Here is a 23,690-nt window from a genome sequence, read left to right as displayed (position 1 = left end):
AGAAAGGTCCATGACAGGATGTCATGAATTGCCTTTTCTGGGTACCAGGAAAAAGTCTTGCATAGAAACCATGTCCCTTTTCCTCTTCTGGTACCAACTGAATAGCCCCCATGCTTAAGAGAGAGAGTACTTGCTTTTAGGCCTCTGCCCACTGATTTGTGGGTATATCTGGCCACCCGCCTGGTGATGGTAATGTGTGGAAGTGAAATCTGTATTCTTGGGACACCATTTAAAACCCATTTGTCCTGGGTAATGAGCTCTCAGTTTCTGGCCTGCAGACCAACCTTTCCGCCTAAAGGAGCATTCAGTTGGGAAGTGCTTGGAATTTTTAAAAGCAAGTCATTGAGACAGTTTTCCATAGGGGGAGTCTTACTACTCCCAGATTTTGGGTGCGGAAACCCCCCACTGCTTAGTCTTGTGTGTCCCCTGGGACTGAAACGTGGAGTTTCTACTGTGTCTGGGTTTGGCTTGAGAAGACCTGGAAGGGGCTGGAAAGGACCAATTCTTAGAGGGCCAGTGCCTACTAAATCTAGGAGGTTGAACTTGGAAGAAATCTTTAACAGTTTGCATAGATTTAGCTTCATCTTTCATATTTTTAAGAACTTCCTCAGCTTTGTTGCCAAATAGGCGGTCCTGATTTAAGGGAGCATCCAACAGTTTAGCTTTAACATGATCAGGCAAATATTGCTCCTTAAGCTAAGCATGCCTTCTGAGCACAGACCCAGTAACAGCAGCCCTGCAAGAGGCCTCTAATGAACTAAATCTACACTGCAAAGTATGTTTTCCAACCTGTTCAGCAGGATGCATTAAATCCTGTAATTCTTTATGTTCAGCACAGTCAGGAATCATCATTTTCTGTTTAAGCAATCCATTAACATGTTGTTGATACTTTAACATATGAAACTGGCAGTTTAAAGCCGTAATGGCCAAGGTTGCATAAGTGTAACCCTTCTTACTATATCAATCCAGCGCCCTGAAGGCTCTATTAGAAGGGGTAGGATTTTTAGCAGTAGAAGCCTTAATGCCCTTGGGTCCCTGTGAAATAGCCTCTGGATCCACAATAGGATTTTTAAAAAGGAACTTGTGTGAATCAGGAACCCTGTAATATCTGTCAGGTTTTCTGTGAGCAGGAGGCAAAGAATCAGGGGCCAAACTAGATTCCGAAAAGGTATCATCAACAATGTCTAATACAGGAGGTACAGCTAAAGGCCTATGCTGAGGCAGGAGTAAGAAATCCCTAGGCCTCTTTTTTTGAATCAGAAAAACCCTGGCTTTCCCAGTGGAAATGCTCCCTTAGAGCATATGTAAGGTCTCACCAAAAGAAAAATCCTCTGGGGGGAAGCAGAGGGAATACAGTCCTCTGCATCAGAATCCTCATAAGTAGATAAGGGCAAATCCAGATCATCAGAAGAAGCAGAAAAATCAGAATCCTGGTCAGAAGATTCATAAACAACTTCAGTCCTAGGTCTCTTAGAAAGGGGAGGTTGGCTTCCCCTGATTAAAGTTATAAGATCTTCAGCCATTCTGATTTGTTTTTTAGGCATAGAGGCCTGAGCATGCGACCTGGGCATCAGTTTCATAGGCATGGTTCGAGATTTTGGCCTAAAAGGAAGGATACGTTTAATATGCAAGTGTGTAGGCCGGAATACACCCTCAGAAGCTGGTGCCTGCACAGTGGCTCTGGACCCATCCAAGGTAGGGACATCCGCAGGTTCCATAGCTGAAGCATCTCGCGGCATATCGGACTCCGAATGGGTCTCAGTAGAGGCCTGCGAATCAGAAGTAGCGGGTATCAGGGGCTGCGAAAGCGCCTCACTGAGTACCGGTGAACTGGCGACTGGCTTAGGAGAAGCATCGTCTGTCTGTCTTTATCTTTGCATTTTTTCAGAATCCCGGTAGTTGGATAGCTAACCAATGACATTTCTGGATAATTAAACAGAGAACTGAAATATTTAGAGGCGAAAATATATAGACGACGGATAGTACGCTGATTAAATAAAGCACAAAACCGACAGCAAGGTATGTCGTAGTCAGGGCCTAGGCAAGGAATACAGTAAGAATGAAAATCTTTGTGAGGTATTTGCTTTCCACAGGTAATGCAATTATTAACTTTTACTGACATCGGTAAAGAACAAGAAAAAGTTTCCCCAACGGGGTACTTAACTTTAGTTGAAGACTTCAGTTCTGAAACTTGAAAACGAAAATTTCAGGAGTCGGCCAACCGGCACTTGCAAACTGCTTCTGCTTCGGGCACCGCACGGCAAAAAAGACTGATGTACTGGCGTCGGCTGCATGTTTTATACCTCTGACGACCTGACGTCATGGAAGAAGTGATAGCAACCGACGCAGGACCCAAGAATTTGTTAATCAGGCTGACTGAGGGCTACTGCAAGCAGATAATCCAAATGTAATGACTGCAACAGTGAAACACGAAGAACATCCTGGAGTAAGTTCCGAATCCTACCTGGTCTGCGGGGACGGTTTGGATGAATCTGTTTGCGAGTAACTTGTTCACTTCTACAGTTGCTTGATCCCTGTTATTGGGTGGAACATCTGGGATCCTCTTGGGAACGTGAGGTGGAAGAGAAAAGGGTATGGAATAACCTCTGGTAATAATTCTTTGCACCCATTTGTCTTGGATGATGCTTAGCCAGGCTTCAAAGAAATGCGACCCTTGACTGGCTTCAGAGAAGCACAGCCGGGCCCCACATCAGGAGCGCTGATAGGGACGGCCTAGAAACGAATCACGGAACCTCTGGTTTTGCAGTCCGCCCCTGCCCCTAGGGCGACATCTACCATTTGCTCCTATTCCTCTGCCTCTGAAGGAGGAGTCACCCTGTGCATCTGGGACTTCTTGAACCACATCTTACCACCTCTCTGACTCTTGGGGTATGGTCTAGAGGGGACGGTAAAAAGTACAGTTGTGTACACTTACCATAAATGTAGATGTTCGAGTGTATTCACTGTTGCAGTCATTACATTTGGGTTATCCTGCTGGCAGGTTGCCCACAGTTGGCCTGAATTCCAAAGTCTTGGGTCCTGCATCAGCTGCTGTAGCCCCTTCCCTGACGTCAGATCGTCAGGGGTATAAAAGATGCAGCCAACACCATTTTCTTCAGTTTTCTTGCCCCAGAAGTCAGGTGCCCCCAAAAGGGAAGGCTAAATATATGTGAGTAAAAATATATACATGCACCAAAATAAACTTTACCTTCATCTACAAGCAAATACACCAAATAGGTTGTATATATCAGAGAAGTAAAGATAAGTTCCAGCAAAAAGAAGGTGGATGGCGGGTGGGTAACTTGGACTGCAACAGTGAATACAATCGAACATCTACATTTATGTAAGTGTACACAATTGTACTATGTTCTTCGTGTTTCACTGTTGCAGTCATTACATTTGGGTAGAGTCCCAAAGCTATGGTTGGGGGGCTGGAGCTAAACAGCATTAGGAGCGGCTATGAGGCCCTGCAGAACTGCAGTGGCAAAGCCTGCCCTGGATTTAGAGTAAAGTGGCAGATTGTAATGCTTTGTAAAGGTGTGCACTGAACTCCAAGTAGCAGCCTCTAAAATGTCTTTGGTTGATACTCCCCTGAGAAAGGCTGCAGAGGTGGCTGCAGCTCTGGTTGAAGGCGGCCTAATGCCCTTAGGCACTGGTTTGCCATGGTGTGAGTAGCAGAAACGAATGCAATGACATATCCACTTTGAAATAGTCTGCTTGGAGATGGCCTTTTCTTACGATCCTGCAACACATGCCACTAGTAATTGTTCTGTCTTTCTGAAAACTTTAGTTTTGTCCAGGTAGAATCTAAGTCGTCTGTGTACGTCCAAAGAATGCAGAATTTTCTCCCCCTTGTTCTGTGGATTTGGATAAAAAGTTGGCAAATGAATAGTTTGGTTAAGGGCTACACTGGTTACCACCTTAGGCATAAATCTAGGGTTTGTCCTCAGAGAGACCCTGTCTGGATAAAAAATGATAAAGGGTTCCACAGCCATGAGAGGCTGTAGCTCTGACACTTGTCTTGCAGAAGTTATTCCTAGGAGCAGAGCGGTTTTCCAAGATAAAAACTTAATATCCGCATTTGCAGCTGGCTCAAAAGGAGGTAAGGTGAGTTTTTCCAAGACATAATTGAGGTCCCATGCATGTATTGGCGTTCTCCTTGGAGGCCTTAAATTTTTGGCTCCTCTGAGGTACTGCCTTAATAAAGGATGAGAAAAGAGTGGTGGCTCTGTATTGTAATGAGCCGAAACGGCAGAGGCATGGATTTTAATTGATGAAAAATATAGGCCCTTGTCCAGCATCTCAGTTAAGTATTGCAAAATCTGAGGAATATTTGGGACAGCTGTATCAGTTCCTTGAGCTTGGTTCCAAGCACAAAATCTCTTCCATTCTCCAGCATATGATTTTCTAGTACTAGGCCTTCTGGCTTCTAAAATGACATCCATCACAGCTTTACTGAGAGGTGTGCTTTGTATGGCTACATTATCCACCATGCTGCTAGGTTTAGGGTCCTCAGTTGGCTGTGCAGAATCTGATTGTTTTGTTGGGACAGTAGATGAGGTATTTGAGGTAAGGTCCAGGCTGGGCATTGAGACAAGTTCCTTAAGATCGGATACCAGTACTGCCATGGCCAGTCTGGGGCAATCAATCATTTTTGGTTTCTCTTGTCTGACCTTTAGGAGTACCTTGGGGAGGAGAGGCAGTGGTGGAAAGGCATATAGTGATAGGTTTTTGTCCAGTTGAAAGATAAGGCATCCACTTTCCATGCTTGTCTGTGATAAGTCTTTGTGCAGAATCTTTTTAGTTGATTGTTGTGAGGGGAGGCAAATAGATCTATGTCCGGGCGTCCCCATTTCTTTGTTATCATGTTGAAGACTTGTGGATCCAGGTACCACTCGTGGGGATCCATGAGGTTTCTGCTTAGATCGTCTGCCAGAGTATTTTCCTTTCCTGGCAGGAATTGTGCCTGCAGATGACCTGGTAAGTCAATGCTGTGTCCCATAAAGCCATGGCTAGTCTGCAAAGGAGGTAAGAAGTTTATGTACCACATGACCGTGGTGTTGTCTGTCTTTATCAGAAGTTGTCCCGAATGAATTAGGTCCTTGAAGGCCATCAGGGCATTTTGAACAGCTAGCATCTCTTTTTGATTGATATGTAGATGCATTTGGTTTGTGGACCAGGTGCCCTTAATACCTCTTCCTGCCATGTGGGACCCCCAGGCATAATCTGATGCATCTGTAGTAAGGTTTTGCCTGGCTGGGGGTAGTGTAAATGGCTGTCCCTTGTTTTGGTGACAAGCCTTTGCCCACCATCGAAACTCCTGTTGCAGGCAGGGAATGAGAGAAATCTTTGTTTCCAGGCTGTGGCAATGTTGTGTCCAGACATTTTTTAGGTACCATTGAAGTTTCCTCATATGCAGTCTTGCATATGGAATTAGTAGGATGCAGGATGCCATGAAACCCAAAGCCTGCAGAATTTTTCTTGCAGATAACTGGGCCTTTGTTGCCATTTCCTTGAAATAGGTAGTCAGTTGCCTTTATTTGTCTGGCGTGAGATAAGCCATCTGGGCAGTTGTATTTAAGTTTGCACCCAGGAATATTATCTCTTGAGAGGGTACTAGTTTTGATTTTTTTGTTGAGTGTGTACCCTAGGCATGTTAAAAGTCTCTTTACAAACGGCGGATGCTGTAGTAGAAATGTCCTTGTTCTCTGCTTGAATGAGGCAGTCGTCCAAGTAAGGATACATTTGTATTCCTCTTTGTCTGCAGAAAGCAATTACTGGTTCCAGGCACTTTGTAAAGACACTGGGCGCAGTAGATAAGCCAAAGGGCAGTGCAGAGAATTGGTAATATTTTGAGCCAGCCTTGAATCTGAGGTATCTTCTGCATGATTGTCTGATTGGGACATGCAGGTATGCTTCTTTTAGGTCTAAAGTCACGAGCCAAGCCTTGCTGCCAAGCATGGGCAGAAGCTGCTGCAAGGTCAGCATCTTGAATTTTGGTATATCCAGGAAAGTGTTTAGAATAGATAGGTCCAGTATTGGTCTCCATGCTTTGTCCTTTCTGGGTATCACAGTCTTGAGTAAAATCCTTGTCCCTGTTCTTGCTGTGGCACTTGTTGAATAGCCCCCATGTGCATGAGAGATGCGACTTGTTTTTGAGCCTCTGTCCTTTGATTTTTTGGCAGGTCTGGCCAACCATTTGCCCTTGGCAGGGTATGGAAGTGAAACTTGTAGCCTTGTGACACTATGTCTAGAACCCATTTGTCCTGGGTTATAATGTGCCAGTTTTGAGAAAAAAGTGCTAGTTTCCCCCCTAAGGGTGCTGCCAGAAGATAAGTGCTTGGTGCAGGCAGGGGGAAGTCATTGGGACTGTTTCCTGTATGGTTGTGATTTGTCTTCTCCACTTTTGGAGGTAGAAGCACCCCATTGTTTAGACCTGTACGAACCTTGGGGCTGGGATCTGCCTCTAGGGCATCTCGATTTGCCTTTTTGAGGTCTGTCGGACACCGGAAAGGACCAATTCTTTGTAGGCCAGTGTCTGCTAAATCTAGGAGGCTGTATCTGTAAGAAATCCTTGACCGTTTGCATAGATTTAGCTTTGTCCTCCATTTTCTTTAACACCTCTTCTGCCTTAACACCAAACAAGGTATCATGCTGTAATAGAGCATCTAATAATTTTGCTTCGACATGATCAGGCAGATTTTGTTCCTTTAACCAAGCATGCCTCCTAATGACAGAACTCGTAACAGCGGCCCTGCATGAGGCCTCCAGAGAATCAAAACCACATTGCAAAGTATGCTTTCCAACTTGTTCGGCTGCATGCAATAAATCCTGCATTTCTTTGTTTTCTGCACATTCAGAATTTATCAACATTTTCTGTTTAAGCAGTGACATGATATATTGCGGATATCTGAGCATATGAAACTGGCAATTTAATGCCCTTATAGCCAAGGTAGCAGATGTGTAAATCTTTTTTCCCCATCTGTCCAGTGCCCTAGAATCTCTGTCAGAGGAGGTAGGGTTTTTTGCAGTGGAAGCCTTGACCCCTTTGGGACCCTGAGAGATGGTCTGTGGGTCTGCAGCAGGGTTTTTGAAAAGGAATTTATGAGAGTCAGGAACCCTGTAGTATCTTTCTGGCTTAACAGGAGCTGGAGCTACGGAGTCAGGGGTCAGACTAGACTCTGAAAAACACATCTACAAAGTCTAACACAGGTGGAATAGCTAGAGGCCTGTGTTGTGGTAGTAAAAGGAAGTCTCTGAGCCTTTTCTTAGATTCTGAAAAATCTTGGCTCTTCCAGTGGAAGTGCTCCCTCCCTCATGGTATGCAAGGTTTCCCCAAAAGAGTAGTCCTCAGGAGGAGAGGCTGAAGGGATAGATTCTTCAGCATCAGAATCCTCATAGGGAGGAAGGGAGTATTCCTGATCAGAAGAGGAATCAGATGAAATGGAAACCTGATCTGAAGATTCATGTTCTGTCTCTTGCCTAGGCCTCTTATCAGGAGGGGGATGGGAACCCCTGATCAAGCTAATTAAGTCTTCGGCCATTTTGAGCATCTGTTTTTTGGGCATGGAGGCCTGTCCATGAGGCTGTTGTACTTGTTTCTTTGTCTTTAAAGGTGCTTTAGTCTTTGCCTTTGAAGCTGAAGTCGTTTTAATGTATAATTGTTTAGGTCTGAATACACCCTCAGAAGTCGATGCCTGCTCAGCAGCTCCAGACCCATCTGAGGGAATAGTCTCTGAGGGTCCAATACCTTGAGTTTCCAGCGGCCTGGCCGACTCCACGTGGGAGTCGGTAGCGGCGTGCGGCTCTAAAGTAGCGGGCGTCAGGGGCTGCGAAAGCACCTCACTAAGAACTGGCGAACTGGCGACTGGCTTAGGAGAAGCCTTGTCGTCGGTTTTGGACCTTGGTTGCCTGTCTTTCTTTTTCTTTGCGTTTCTTGTGAACTCCGGTAGTCGGATGGCTATCCCATGACATTGTATAATTAAATCTCCAGCCAAAATAGCTTAATGCAAAATCGTACCGACACTTAATAGTGCGTTGGTGAAATCTAGCACAAAACCGACAACTAGCAATGTTGTGGTCAGGGCCTAGGCAAGGAATACAGTAAGAATGAAAATCCTTATGAGGTATTTGCTTCCCACAAGAAATGCAATTATTAACTTTTTCTGACATTGGACTGGAGCAAGAAAAAAAAAAAGTTTCCCCAACGGGGTACTTAGCTTTTAATGAAGACTTCAGATCTGAAATTCGAACACGAAAACCTCAGGAGTCGGCCGACCGGCACTTGCGAACTGCTTCTGCTTTGGGCACCGTGCGACAAGAAAGACTGAAGAAAATGGCGTTGGCTGCATCTTTTATACCCCTGAAGACCTGACGTCAGGGAAGAGGCGACAGCAGCTGACGCAGGACCCAAGACTTTGGAATTCAGGCCGACTGAGGGCAACCTGCCAGCAGGATAACCCAAATGTAATGACTGCAACAGTGAAACACGAAGAACATCATACCCCCATGGCAGACAACATTTTCACTTCTTGCTCGCACCTGGTGAGTGTGTCTTTTACCTTGGGTCCAAACAATGAAGAACTGTCAAAGGGGGCATTGGTAAAGGTAGACTTTGAACGACTCCGCAAAATTACACAAGCGCATCCAGTAGTGCCTCCTAAGAGAAACTCCTGAACCCACTGCCCTGCTCGCTCCATCGGCTGCATAGGAAATCAGCCTCATGGAGGAGTTAACAATGGAATTCAAGGTGGACAACTGAGCAGACACCTTTATCAGGGACTCCTTCAGTAGATGTACCTTGTAGAGTATCTCCCAACCCCTTAAGGAGATCTCTCTGAAGGTTTGTAAAATGCCTTGGATAGTTCAGCGATCCGAATGTGAATGCTGCTGATGAAAAGATACGCTTCCTGTATCTATCCATCATTCGAGACTCCTTTTTCGGCGGATGGACAGATGAAGTCTACACAAGTTCCTTCTTAGTGGCCGCCACCATCACCATGGCATCTACAGGCACACCCTTGGATAAGAATTCCTTCTCTTTGGGAGCAAACAAAAATTTATTGGGTCCCCTGGGAACTGGTTCCATGGCATCAGGAGTCTCCCACACCTTCCAACTAACAAGGTCTAAAAGTTCATCGAAAGGTGGAGACACCCAAGAGGCTGAAGGTTGAGACCCAAAAGCCTTCAGGTATACAGACTCATCAGAAGGGGTAACAGTGGGTCAGCCACTCCTCTGCTTAAGGATCTCCAAGATGTCTACAAAGGAGACATCATCAGAGGACAACTTGGGGGACCCTTATGACTCCTCGAGGTCGGTGTCGGCGGTAAGGGACTCATCCTGGGAGTCTACATGCTTCCTCTTGTATGTCCTCTTCTGAGGGGGCTCCTCAGAAGGATATTCCAGGGAGGTCTCGGAAGACTGGGGGCCACCAACCAGGGGCTCCTGAGGCTGCAGGTCTCTGCTGTCGAGAGAGTGAGTAGGTGCTGAGACGGAAGTCGGTGCCCGAGGGGAAAAGAGTATCTGTAACCCTGGGTGGAGATGATGAGTGGGACAGCACAGTCCGCATCATCTCAAAGGCAGACCACTCTGGCTCCGAAGACCTCCTTGGCTCCGAGGAGACTGAGAAAGTCATCGGCTCCGAGATAGATGTAGGATCTGAACTCACCCAAGCCGACGCACCAAGAGTGAGACTCAGAACCAATGAGGTTCGGGTCCAAGTGTCCCTGTCGGGGCCGACCTGAGAACTTCGGCTCCTAGACACCACAGATGGCACCGAAGCTGTTGGAGCAGAACTCGGCTCCGCGACAGCCTCGAGGGGAGCTGGAATCAAAGGTTTCACAACCAGCGGTACCAAACACTCCAGCTCTGAAAGCCCGGCATGGCTTGGAGAAGGAACCACAACAGGGGAAATGGACTCAGGTGGCTCTGGGACTGACTGGGTCGGAGCTAACAGCATTTTTTGGCAAGGCAGATGACTTCAGGAGTCTCAGCACTACTCTCTGCACATCTTCCCCTGATAGGCTCCTGGAAGATCCAGAAGACAGTGTGGGTGATCTGGACCACTGCATGATAGTGGACCTTAAAGTTGGGGAGACCAGCAAGGGATCTCTGAACTGGCTCCGGTGTAGTTGGCTCCGAAATGCATGGGGCCGAAACTGAAGTCTCAGTATCAATAACCTCAATCGGCTCCAAGATCAGTTGGGCCAAGGAGGAAGAAGTCTTGTACGGCTTACAAATTTTAAGAGGCAGTTCCGAAGCACCGGACGGTGCCAGGGAATGCCTCTTGGTAGACTTCGTCTTCTCTTTTGTTGGAGGAGTGAGATTTCGAGGAAGAAGAAGAACTGACCAAGTCTTCCTCGAATGAAGGCTTCAGGGGACCTTTCAAAATTTGCTCGTTCTTCTACTCCTGGATAACTCTGGAGCTGAAGGAATGGCAAAATAAACAGGTTTCCTGGAAATGAATGGCTCTGAGGCAATAAACACAATTAGGTACATAAAAATCAACTGCCAATCATTAGCGGACCGGAGTTCCGCTGTGGCAACCCCTAACTGGGAAAAGCCGAAAGACATAACTACGGCCATCCGTAATTGAAATTTTCTGGGAGCACTTTACACTTTTTTTTTAAAACCCGAGGGTTTATGGTCTTTTGCCTCTTTAGACATGATAACTGGTGAAGCAGAAAAAACACAAACACAACAAGGACTAGGTCCTCTAACTTAAACGGGCCTAGCCCTTACCACACTAACACACAAACACCACGAGGACTAGGTCCTCTAACTCAAACAGTCCTTGCCCTGGGAAGAGATAAAAAAACAGAGAACTAGGTCCTCTAACTTAAACAGACCTAGGCAGAAAGAATAGGGCTAGAAGGTCAGAAAACTATCAACAAGACTGCACACACACAAATGCGGAAAATCTAAAAGTTCAAACTGTCTCAGATGTAATATATGCTCAAAACACTGCCGTAGAACAAAAAGGGTCGGAAATATCGGGACCCTGTACGCCAACTGACACACTAAATATCTAAGTTCAACATCTAAGTAGGTAATTGTTTAAATACCAAACTCTCTAATACTTAGAAACACTGCACACGAAAAAAAAGTAAATTGAGTGCAAACACGCATGTTAACCGGAAACACTAAATATCTAAATAATAACTATTTAAAATTGCAAACTCTCTAACAATAAGAAAACACTGCACACAGAATATATCAAAATAAGTGCAAATGCACATTTTAAACAGAAAAGACTGGCACACAGGATACCAAACGAGAACAACAAGGCCAACGGCAAACCAGTTCTCAACGATTAGTAATTTAAAGTCAAGAAAAGCACTTCAACAAGCCTGAAACTACTTCAAATACTACTAAACACTATCTAGAGCCATATAATTCGCAAATTTAAACGGTAATACAGTAATGATAGAAAAAAGTCAAACTTAGCCACGGCCAAGCAAAAAGCGCATCTGAACTCGCAGACACAGCAAATGAGATCTGGGGATTGTACTAGTGCACTATGGGATACCTACCTAGCCACGAGCCAACTAGAAGACTTTGAGCTTTGTAATAGGCCAAGTTGGAGCAGAGGATTGGCTCCAAACCCATATGTAAAAATGAAGGTGAGATAGGACTACAGAACATCACAGGTTAGTAAGGGAAAGGAAGGGGAGAAATCAAATGCCATCTTACAAGTATCGAACAGGGAAAGCTATAAAGTAATTTAGACAAAAGGTGTCACTGTCAGAAGACTATAAAAGAGGGAACAGATCAACAAAAATACTCAGAAAGATAGAAGGAATAAAAACAAAATACTCAGAAAGATAGAAGGAATAAAAACAATGTGCAGTACCAGAACAGATCATGATCTATCGTGCACTACTGCACATAATAAACTAAAAATATCAGCACAATCAGAAAAACTTAGAAGATAAGCAGATAAATATAAAGGAAAAGTACAAAATAAGTAGTTTATTGATTATCCAAAAAAGTTTTATAGACAACTGGGAAACAAGGCAATAGGAACTGAACCACCGCCAAAAAAAAAAAAAAAAAAAAAGATGCATACATTTTGGAGAAATATCTATTAAGATCCTGTGGAACATAAAGATGCTAAATGGACAGAAGTAGTAAGAGAAAGAATTAGAAGTTCAAATGTACAGGATATGAAATGGGATGAAGTAACGGACAGAGAAACTGAAATAAAGTTAAGAAAAGCTTCTAATTGGAAAATCCCAGGCCCAGACGTGGTACAGCAGTAGCATTATTGCCTCACAGCAAGAGGTTCTCCCGTTCAATTCTTGGCTGGAGTGCAGGGAGTGCCTTCTGTGTGGAGTCTGCATGTCCTCCCCGCAGTTGGATGGGTGTTCGAAAGACATGCGTAAATGGGCGTGCCTTCGTTGAAGGTTGAACATTGAGATGGCACCTCGGAGTTCGTCAAAATCTACTGCCAATCATTAGCGGACTGGAGTTCCGCTGTGGCGACCCCTAACCGGGAAAAGCTGAAAGACAGCAACATAACATGAAGATTTAGCCATGAGTAAGAACTATTTGTATGCACGCCCGGAACAGACACCAACCTGCTTAACAACAAGCAAAACAATGTTCCTACCCAAGAGTGAACCTGCACGCTATCCTAAAAACTATAGACCAGTAACTTGCCATCAGACGATGTATACACTATACACTGGAAATTATGCCGACAAAGTTTATAGTCACTTAGAATCATGGCAATAGAACAAGAGAGTAACAAAAGACAGTAATATGGAACAAAGGATCATTTGCTGTTAAATAAAATCTGAATAGAAAACTGTAAAAAAGGGAAGAATCTAAGTATGGCATGGACAAACTATAAAAAAGCATATGACAGTATTCCACATTCATGCATAAAAGATTGCTTAAAAATGTATAAGATACACCCTACACTGATCGGTTACATTACAGTGACCATGAAACAGTGGCAAACCACTTTGCAGTTAAGCCATGATATAGGAGAAATTATTACTCCAGGAATAAAAATTCAAAGGGCAATACTTGGGGTGACTCTGTCACCGCTGCTCTTTTGTCTTGCCCTTAACCCAATAAGCTATCTACTTAGATTAGGTCATAACTATAATTTGGTTTTCAGAAAACAAGGTATAAAGACTTCTCATCTTCTTTTTGTGGATGATTTAAAATTGTCTGGTTCGTCAAATGAAGAACTGAAAACAAAACTGCAAGTGGCCAAAACTTTTTCAGATAACATAAAAAATGTCATATAGACTTGATAAATGTGCAAAGGCAACCTTTAAAGCAGGAAAGCTGCAACACCAAGAAAACATCAGTTTGGGACAGGAATGTGATATTAAAAGAACTTGAGCAAAAGGGAGTGTATAAATACTTGGGAACTGATGAAGGAACAACAATATAACATGAACAAATGCAAATAATACTTAGTAAGGAATATTTTAGAAGACTAAAATTAATATTAAAAACAACGGTGACATCTAGGAACAAAGTCCAAGCTATAAATCAATTTGTCCTAACTTATATTTTTATACTGACTGACAAGCTCTAAAAGGTGATGGATCATTTGGACATGAAAACAAGAAAGATGCTTCATGCTTATCAAATGACTTATAAAAATCAATTTATACCAAGTTTATATATTCCCCGTTCTGAATGAGGTATGGGCCTCTTCGAAACTGATTACATGCATAGATCTGCAATCATAGGACTGCATACATATTTGCTGACCTCAGAAGACCCAAATGTAGTGAAAGTTTTAAAACATATGGAGAATAAGTCAAAGATGACTCCCCTGCTTAATTTAGCAGGAGTGTAATGGTGTCAAGCAGGAATGGAAATCAAACCAGAAGTATATAAAAATCAGGCAGCAACTGAATGTGCCAAAACACAAAAGAAAGATTATACAAAGTAGGATTAGATGAGAAGGCAAGAAATGTGGAAAATGCAAAAATATAGTTGCAAGTATAGAAAACTCTTGGAACAATCTCATGTTGATCAGGACTGAACACAGGAATGGTTAAGGAGAGGTGAATTTAAACCAAACGACAAAAGGTTAATATTGGCAGCCCAAGATAGTTGACTACATGCACATTGGTTTACACAGTCCACTGAACATGTGGGAGAAAAAGACAAACGTGGGTTTTGTAAAACAGAATTGGAAACAGTTGCACATCTTGTTACTGGCTGTGATATATTAATGGCATGAGGACTGTCTACTGGAAGGCATACCAATGTGGTAAGACTGTTGCACTGGGGACTGTGCAAACATTATAATATACTGAAGTAGCTGAAAAATACTGGAAACATAAGCCACAAGGCATTGTAGAAAATTATGAAGTTTACATCACATGGGAATCACCCATTACCAACAGTTCAAAAATAGATGCAAGAAAAACAGATATAGTATTCCATGAAAAGAAGACAAAAGTAGCATTGATCATTGAAATTGCTACACCCAGTTACTACAGTGTCTTGCATACAGAGACGAAGTCAAAATATCAGGATTTGCAAGCAGAAACTATGGGCAATGTGGAAGGATGCCCACAGTTCCAACAGTAGTAGGAACTATGGATGTTACAAAAAAGAATTTACATTTGTACTTACATACGTTACCGATGCACGTAATTCCATACGAATTGCAGGAGGAGTCATTACTGGGCACAATGCGGGTGCTGCAAAGAGCACTTCTGGCTAACATCAAAGACTGAAACCATACCAATTTCATGAACTTTAATCATACTTTGACTTAGGAATGTGGTCCACTCCTGTCATAGTATTAGAAACCCAAAAGAACAGGAGAAATTAAACCTGAAAAACGAGTAGTTGCATTGCTTTGTTTGAGGGCAAACCTTCTGACCTGTCTTGGTAGCAAATCTCCAATTCAAACCAACCTTATAAACATGCCAAAAATGGCACAGACATTCAACATCAGTTTCTATGAGGCATGAACATTACCCAACTGCAAAGTACATCGGTTACACACTGTTCAAATAAATAACACGTATTGTTAATTTCAAAGGCGCAAAAATGCGATAAGCAAACAAATAAATGTCTACTGTCAAATGCCACATCATAGCACTCAATGTTTCTGTTCCAAGGTGGAATGTCTTCCATGCAGAATCTGCAGAGGTTTCAGAAAAGGTCTCCAGCTTCCTCTAACATACAAAAAGCATATTAAAAGGTGAACTCCCAATCTTTCAAATTACCCAGAAGTGGTATAGAAATGCACGTGTATGTGAGTGTGTGGTGGTAAAGGTGGGGGGATATAAATACTCAAAAGTCGCTGTAATGGACTGTTGTTTGCCAGTATAGAATCCAGCCTCCTCCCTACTAGAACAGGATAATGCAAATTTTGGAAAATTAGTCAATGAATGCTTTGCTTCCTCCTTGTGCCTATGTGGCAGAGAAATAAATGTTCGGAATAAAATAGTCATATTTCACATTATAGGTCTGCTTTAAACAAATTTTGTAAACCCTCCCCACAAAACTGCCTCCCTGATGTAAAAAAATAAGACTGTGTTATTCTATTAACTACTCGGACTATTCATTTCATCTAAATATTCATTCTGTCCACTGACTTTCCAAGCTCTTTCCACTTTAGGAATGTAGAGAAGGAAACCTAGTCCACCTTCTCCATGTTTCTTTAAAACACAACTCACTACTTCTGCATTTCTCTTCTACAAACTATAAGCAGTTATTTTCATTTCATTTTACCACTTTCTTTCAAGAAAAGGCGTAGTACTTAAATCTGCCTGATCTAACTTGCTCTATCATCGCCCTCATTAGCAAACTTCTAATACAGCAGTTTATAGTTAATCTAAGTCAGTCCTATTAAATTCATAATCACAGCCTTCATTTGATTTACTAAGTGAAGCACATTATAACAGATAAGTACAATATAACTTTGCAAGATGGCAAAGAACTCTTGCAGACACGACAGTTGCATACATTTCCAGCCCAAATAAAAAAGCACAACTTTCACAGATATCCAAAGTTGGTTATATGCAGTACTTAGGAACAGAAACAGGGATTTAAAAAATTGTTCTAATAAATCAAAGTCTAGCCCCCACAACATTTTAAGAACATATATGGTGTGTGCACATCTTATGCAAAAACTACAACTCCATTGTACCACAACATATTACCCATAGATTTCGAACAAAGATGACTTTACTTAGCTTTGGTTGTCTGACAGCAACACACTAAAACAAAGGATAAAAAGTACTGTTGTGTACACTTACCATAAATGTATATGTCCGGGTGTATTCACTGTTGCAGTCATCACACTTGGGTTATCCTGCCAGGGGTAGCCCTCAGTCGGCCCAAATACCAGAGGCTTAGTATTTCTGCGTCGGTTGCTGTCGCTTAAAACTGACATCAGGTCGTCAGTGGTATAAAAACAGGTAGCCAAAGCCATTACATCAGTTTTTCTTTCCCCAAATGACAGGAGCCCACAAACAGGGAGCTAAGTTATGGTGGAAAAACACCACCAGTTAAAAGTAAATACCAATAGCCCAGTAAGGAGAGAGAAAGAGAGAGAGAGAGAGAGAGAGAGAGACAAGGAGGCTGGAGGGTGGGAAACCAAGACTGCAACAGTGAATACACTCAAACATAGGTTGGTACTAGGCTATCGGCCCTAGGGCCTATACAAGCCTAGCCATAACAATTCCCTGGCTATTTCTTCCCACAGTATTTACTTCCCTGGACCCCTGTCTAGCAGGGCGACTGATGTGATCCTCGGGGTGAATTTCCCATCTCCCATCCAATCATCAAGGTTCCTTTTGAAGATGGCCAAAGAGGTGCTCTTCTTTACATGTATGGGCATTCTATTTCAGTGTCCGGGAAGTCTCTGGGTCAGGAACCTATCCCTCCAGCATGTTTTGTTCATTGTGATGACAAGGTTTAGATCCCTGGAGCGTGTGGTTCTGAGGAATTGGGATTTCTTTAAGTGTAGCATGTCCAACAGCTCTGGGTATGACATGGCCTTGTATGTTAAGCAGAGATCACCTCTCAGTAGACAATATGCGACAGAGTATAAGTGGAGTTTTTTCACATAGCATAGGGCATCTGCTTTAGGCCTGTGATTCTTTTAGTGAGGTATTTCTGTGGTCTTTCCAGTTGTTGCAGATGTCTTGAAAGGTACATACCAAATGGGCCATTGTATTCTATAATGGGTCTAATGAGGGATGAGTACAGTGGGACAATGGCCTCCTTTTTTCTGGATGAAAAGCCCTTAGTGATGAGGTGTACCACACAGAAGGATTTCCTGGGTGATGTGGTTATCGAAGGTGAGACCACTGTCCACCTGTGGCCCCAAGTCTCTTATCACACTTTCGGTGTTCAGTGTACTACCACCTATGTGGTAATTCACGGGTACATGTTTTTTTTCCAAAGGGGATAACTATACATTTCCCGGCATTGAGCCTGAGCCCATGGGTCTGGCACCAAGCATCTGTTTCTGTAAGGCCAGTTTGTAGAATATCCACATCATTTGAGGATTCAATAATGGCTCCCAGTTTGCTGTCCTCTACATTTATGGTAAGTGTACACAACTGTACTATGTTCTTTGTGTTTCACTGTTGCAGTCATCACACTTTGGTTGATTCCCAAAGCTGAAGTATAGGTGGAGGCAGTTATAAAGAGTTGGGGCTGGCTAGTATGCCCTGCATGACTGCGGTTGCAAAGCCCGCCTTGGATTTGGAAAAGATAGGCAGGTGGTAATGCTTGGTGAAGGTATGAACGGAACTCCAAGTTGCAGCTTCCAGAATGTCCCTGTTAGGGACTCCTCTGAGAAAGGCTGTAGAGGTTGAAGTTGCCCTAGTGGAATGCGTTCTGACCCCCTAAGGGGGTAGTTTCCCATGGTGTTTGCAACAGAAATGGATATAGTGTGCTCTCCATTTGGAAAGGGTTTGTTTTGATATGGCCTTGCCCTCTGCCCCTGTTGCAAAGCTGACTAGTAAGTGGTCGGATTTCCTAAAGGGCTTAGTCCTATCAAGGTAGAATCTGAGCTGTTTGTGCACATCTAAAGAGTGCAGGATCCTTTCCCCCTTATTTTGAAGATTAGGGAAAAAGGTGAGCAAATGGATAGATTGGTTGAGAGCCACAATGGATACCACTTTAGGCATGAAAGTTGTGTTAGTCCTGAGGGAGACCCTGTCAGCATGAAAAATAATGAAGGGTTCCACAGCCATAAGTGCTTACAGCTCAGACACTCTTCTAGCTGAAGTTATGGCCAGAAACAAGGCTGTTTTCCAAGAGAGGAATTTTAATTCTGCTGATGCTGCAGGTTCAAATGGGGGGGGTAGCGTGAGCTTTTCCAACACAAAGTTAAGGTCCCAAGCAGGGGTAGGGGCTCTTCTTGGTGGCCTTAAGTTGTTAGCCCCTCTCAGGAACTGCTTGATAAGAGGGTGCGAGAAGAGAGGTGGCTCAGTGCTGTAACGAGCAGAGATGGCAGAGGCATGGATCTTAATGGAAGTGAAGGATAGGCCAATGTGGAGTAGGTCTGCTAGTAATCCAGGATGAGAGGTACGGAGGGCTGTGCTGGATCCGCTCCTTTAGTGTGGATCCAGGAACAATACCTTTTCCACTTGTCAGCATAGGATTTTCTTGTAATGGGTCGTCTGGCTTCATGTACGACATCCAGTACCTGCTTGCTTAGGCTGGCCATTGGAGAAGTCAAGGAATAAGCCAGGCTGCAAGGTTCAGGATCTGCAATTTCGGATGCAAGAACTGTCCCTCCTACTGAGTCAGGAGAGTTGGGATCTGGGGGAGGTGCCATGGAGGCAACTGTGACAGACTGCGCAGTAGTGGGCAACAGTGTTGGCATGGCCAGTCTGGGGCAATCAGGATTGCCCTTGGTATTTCCTCCCTTATCTTGAGTAATACTCTTGTAAAAAAGAGGTAGAGGGGGAAATGCACAGATTGAGAGGTTTATCCATTGGAAAGATAGGGCATCCACTTTCCAGGCCTTGCTGTGAGGTTCCCTGGTGCAGAATTTGCTGAGCTGGTGGCTGTAGGGGGAGGCAAATAGGTCCACCTTCGGGGTACCCCATTTGTGGATCACAAGGCTGAAGGTGTTGTGGTTTAATTGCCACTCGTGTGGGTCTAGGAGACTTCTGCTTAAGTTGTCTGCCAGAGAGCTTTGTTTGATTGGCAGGAATTGAGCTTGCAGATGAATATGCATGGCTGAGGTCATGTTCCACAGGGTCATGGCTAGCCTGCAGAGTGGGCAAGAGTGGGTTCCCCCCTGCTTGTTGATGTACCACATCACTGTGGTGTTGTCGGTTTTGATTAGTAGAGGCCCCGGAGAGAGTAGGGATCTGAAAGCTGTCAGAGCATAATGAACAGCTAGCATCTCTTTTAGGCTGATGTTCAGATGAATTTGATTTGGGCTCCAGTGGCCCTGAATGCACCTGCCATCCAGATGTGCACCCCAGGTATAGTCTGATGAATCTGTGGTTAGTGTCTGGGCGGCGTGGGGTTGTGTAAAGGGAAGCCCCTTGTTGTGGTTGAATGCTGCTGTCTACCAAAGGAACTCTTTCCTTGGACAAGGTATCATAGGTATGATAGTTTCCAGGTCCTGAGAATGTTGGCATCAAAAACATTTTATGTACCATTGAAGTTTCCTCACATGCAGTCTGGCATAGGGAATCAGTAGAATGCAGGAGGCCATGAACCCTAGAGCTTGCAGGATTTTCCTTGCAGATAGCTGGGTTCTGGTGGCCATTTGAGAGAAGCAGCGTGTCAGATAGGCTTGTTTTTCTGGAGTAAGGAATGCCATCTGGGATGCTGTGTCCAAGCTTGCTCCCAGGAATACAAATTTTTGACTGGGGACTAGTCTGGATTTCTTTTCGTTGATAGTGTACCCCAGGGAAGTTAGAAGGTCCTTTACAAATCTCAGGTGCTGCAACAGCTTTTCCTGACTGTCTGCCTGAATCAGGCAATAGTCCAAGTAGGGGTAAATTTGAATATTTCTTTGTCTGCAATAGGCAATGGCTGGAGCTAGACATTTTGTGAAAACTCTGGAAGCAGTGGATAAGCCATAGGGAAGTGCAGAGAACTGATAATGCACAGATCCTGCCCTGAAACATAGATATTTCCTGCAGGAGTTCCTCACTGGGATGTGCAGATAGGCCTCCTTTAGGTCTGGGGTGGCTAACCAGGCATCTTTGGACAGCATAGGGAGAAGCTGCTGTTGGGTGAGCATTTTTAATTTTGGTACCACCAGGAAGGTGTTTAGAATGGATAGAAGACTGGACGCCAGGTGCCCTCTTTTCTGGGGTACCAGGAAAAGTCTGGAATAAAAACCTTGGCCTATATGTTCTGCAGGAACAGGCTCAATTGCCCTTATGGACAGCAGGGATTGAACTTGGTTTTGTGCCTCTGCCCACTGGTTTGGAGGAAGGTCTGGGGTTGGCAGCATGTGGAAACAAAATTTGTACCCCTGGGATACTATGTTAAGGGCCCATTGATCATTGGGTGATGGAGGTCCAGTTTTTTTGCATGGTGGGCAAGTTTTCCTCCTGCGGCATGAGCAATTGGGCAGAGGTGAGGGGAGGAGTTGAGAAGTCATTGTGAATTCTTTCCATAAGGAAGTGGCTTAGCACTCCCGGTTTTAGAAGAGGAGGTACTCCCATTGCTTAGATCTCTGCATACCCTGAAACTGTGGTCTGGGGGGGGGATCAGTTTCCCCTAGGTCTAGTCTGAGGTGGCCTTGACAGGGCTGGAAAGGACCAATGTTTTGGGGGCAATATCTACTGAATCTTGGAGGCTACACTTGCAAAAAATCTTTGACTGTCTGCATAGACTTAGCTTTTTCTTCCATCTTTTTAAAAACCTCTTCCGCTTTGGTGCCAAACAGATTGCCCTTGTTCAGAGGTGCATCCAATAATTTTGATTTGACATGTTCTGGCAAGGTCTGCTCCTTAAGCCAGGCATTTCTTCTAAGTACAGAACCTGTGACTGCTGCCCTGCAAGATGCTTCTAGGACGTCAAACCCACACTGCAAGGTATGCTTGCTGACTTGGCTTTCAGAATGCATAAGCTCCTGTAATTCTTTATTTTCTGTAAGTCAGAGAAGGTAGATCATTTTTCCTTAAGTTCCACAGTATGTTGCTGGTATTTCAGCATGTGGAACTGACAATGTAATGCTTTAATGGCAAGAGTTGCAGAGGTGTATACTTTTTTACCCCATCTGTCTAAAACTCGGGAATCTCTGTCCCAGGGGGTGGGATTCTTAGATGTAGTTGATTTTATTCCTTTAAGTCCTTGGGAGATGACCTCTGGGTCAGCAGTAGGATTTTTGAAGAGAAACTTGTGAGTCAGGGACTCTGCAGTACCTGTCAGGTTTCCTGGGAGCAGGAGGTAAAGTATCAGGAGTTAGACTGGATTCCATAAAGACATCATCCACAACATCCAGAACAGGAAGGGTAGCTAAGGGTCTGTGCTGTGGTAAATCTAAAAAGTCTCTTTTTGGACCGAGGATAATCCCGGAATTCCCAATGGAAATGCTCTCTCAAAGTATGTAGGGTTTCACCCAAAGAAAAATCCTCTGGAGGGGAGGCAGAAGGCATGTCTTCATAATCAGAAACCTCAGAGTCGTCGGACTCTTGGTCAGATAAAGCTGCTGGGGACAAGTCTCTTTCTTTTAGCAGGGGAAGGCTGGCTTCCCCTTATCAGCATGATAAGGTCTAACGCCATTTTAAGCATCTGTGATGGTGGCAAGGAAGCTGGCGCTTGAGTTAGGGTTGTTGGTTTTTTGAGGATAGCTCATACTCTTGGCCTTAGAAATTTAGTAGTTTTAGAAAGAACTGAAGACGTGAAAAGTCGGTTTGTGTCGAATATCGGTAGTGCGAAAAGCTTCCTCAGAAGCCGGTGCCTGCACAGCGTCTCCAGACCCATCCAATGTAGAGACATCCGCAGGTTCCATAGTCAAAGAAGAGTACCGCGGCATACCGGACTCCAAACGGGTCTCTGTAGTGGCCTGTGAATCCATCAAAGCAGGCATCAGGGGCTGCGAAAGCACCTCACTGAGTACCGGCAAACTGGCAACTAGCTTAACGGAAGTGTTGTCGGCAGTTTTGAACCTGTGCAATCTGTCTCTGTGTTTATCCTTACATTTTTTCGGAAGATCGGTAGTTGTATGGCTTACCGAAGCCATTTCGGAATACAGAGATCAAGAACGAAAGTATTTAGCTACAGTAGGGGCCCGACGACAAACAGTTCAGGCATTGAACAAAGCACAAAACCTGCAGAGATGTACGTTGTGGTCTGGGCCTAAACAGGTGACGCAGTAAGAATGGAAATTTCGGTGCGGTATTTGCTTTCCACAGGCAAGACAACTGTTAACTTTTCTGACATGGGTTAGAGCAAGAAAAAAGGATCCCCAACAGGGTATATAGCTTTAGAAGACTTCAACTTCAATTTCGGAAATGAAAACTCAGGTAGCAGATGGCCGGCACTCGTGCGAACTGCTTCTGCTTCGGGCTCCTCGGCAAAAAAGACTGTTGTAATGGCATCGGCTGCCTCTTTTTATACCACTGACAAACTGACGTTAGTCCTGAAGCGACAGCAACCGACGCAGAAATACTAAGCCTTTGGTATTCGGACCGACTGAGGGCTACCCCTGGCAGGATAACCGAAGTGTGATGACTGCAACAGTGAAACACGAAGAACATCAATAGTGTAAATTACAATTTAATTTCAAAGTGATTGTCCTGAGTAAGTGAAGTCACAGACCAACATGTGTGATCTAACTTGTCACAGGACTGCTGTCAAAGTAATGCTACATACTATCCAGTCTCTCTGTTAGTCAACAAGTTTGATACCTTCTGGCTATAGCTTACCTTCTGGATAGTACATCAGAAAGTTCTTGGCTTTATACTTCCAGGTCTCAACTCCAGCCTTCCCTGATTCAATAGCCAACACTTCAGAAGATGGCAATGCCAGGCTTTCTGTATTTCTCTGCATAATAAACAAATCAATTACTTCTGTCAGCATTTCTCCTTCATATATGTTCTGTCTATGTGCCAAAGCATACTGTTCAATTAAAACAAAGGGAAAAGAAGCAAAGAGGGATGAAGATGAAAAGAAAAAAAGAGATACCTTTGACTCTAAGCATGCTGCTTTGTCTTTGCAACTGACAAAGAAATGAAACCTAACATAGCAAATATGAAAACAAATACATTTTTGCCTCAACCCATGTCATACATTTACATTGCTTTATGACCATCTCAAAGGTTGCAGCCTGTATCACAAGCAGACACTGTTTCTCTCATCAACGGCACAAAAAGTAACGTAAACCAGCAGCTTACATCTCAAAGCAGATGAGAATCAATGAACCAGTGATACATGAAAATAAACTCTATTTTCCTTATTTATTAATTAGACCTGTGATCTGATTCAACCTAGACAGCTTGAGTATATAAAAAAAATAAATAAAATAACTGCAACAGCTAAATTACAAGTATAAGCTCAACATTACCTACTTAAATTAAACAAAAATAAATTCTAGTGAGATCAACAGTGGCAAACTGAGCTACATAAAAAATGCAAGGATAAGTAACTATGGAATACAAACTGTGCAAGTCTTGGGCAGCTGAATAGTTAAACAGTTGATACCTGTGGAAGAATAACATCTGCAGGCAACAAAGCCTACTGTAGACAAAAGGAATAACTGCCTGAT

General features: G+C 43.8%; 1 protein-coding gene across 1 annotated transcript in view; it reads right to left on the bottom strand.

Annotated features, from left to right (window-relative positions):
- Positions 1 to 23,690, bottom strand: part of ESS2 (ess-2 splicing factor homolog) — a 508,376-nt gene that overhangs the window by 333,557 nt on the left and 151,129 nt on the right. The window contains exon 3 of the mRNA XM_044069782.1: positions 22,852 to 22,969. Within this exon, the coding sequence (XP_043925717.1) occupies positions 22,852 to 22,969 (118 nt within the window). The remainder of the gene's footprint in view (positions 1 to 22,851; positions 22,970 to 23,690) is intronic.

This window comes from Protopterus annectens, chromosome 4.part0 (assembly GCF_019279795.1).
Source record: "Protopterus annectens isolate FY-2018-M chromosome 4.part0, PAN1.0, whole genome shotgun sequence".
Taxonomy (NCBI): Eukaryota; Metazoa; Chordata; order Ceratodontiformes; family Protopteridae; genus Protopterus; species Protopterus annectens.
The sequence above is the reverse complement of the archived record's forward strand: the minus strand, read 5'-3'. Positions and strand labels throughout refer to the sequence as shown.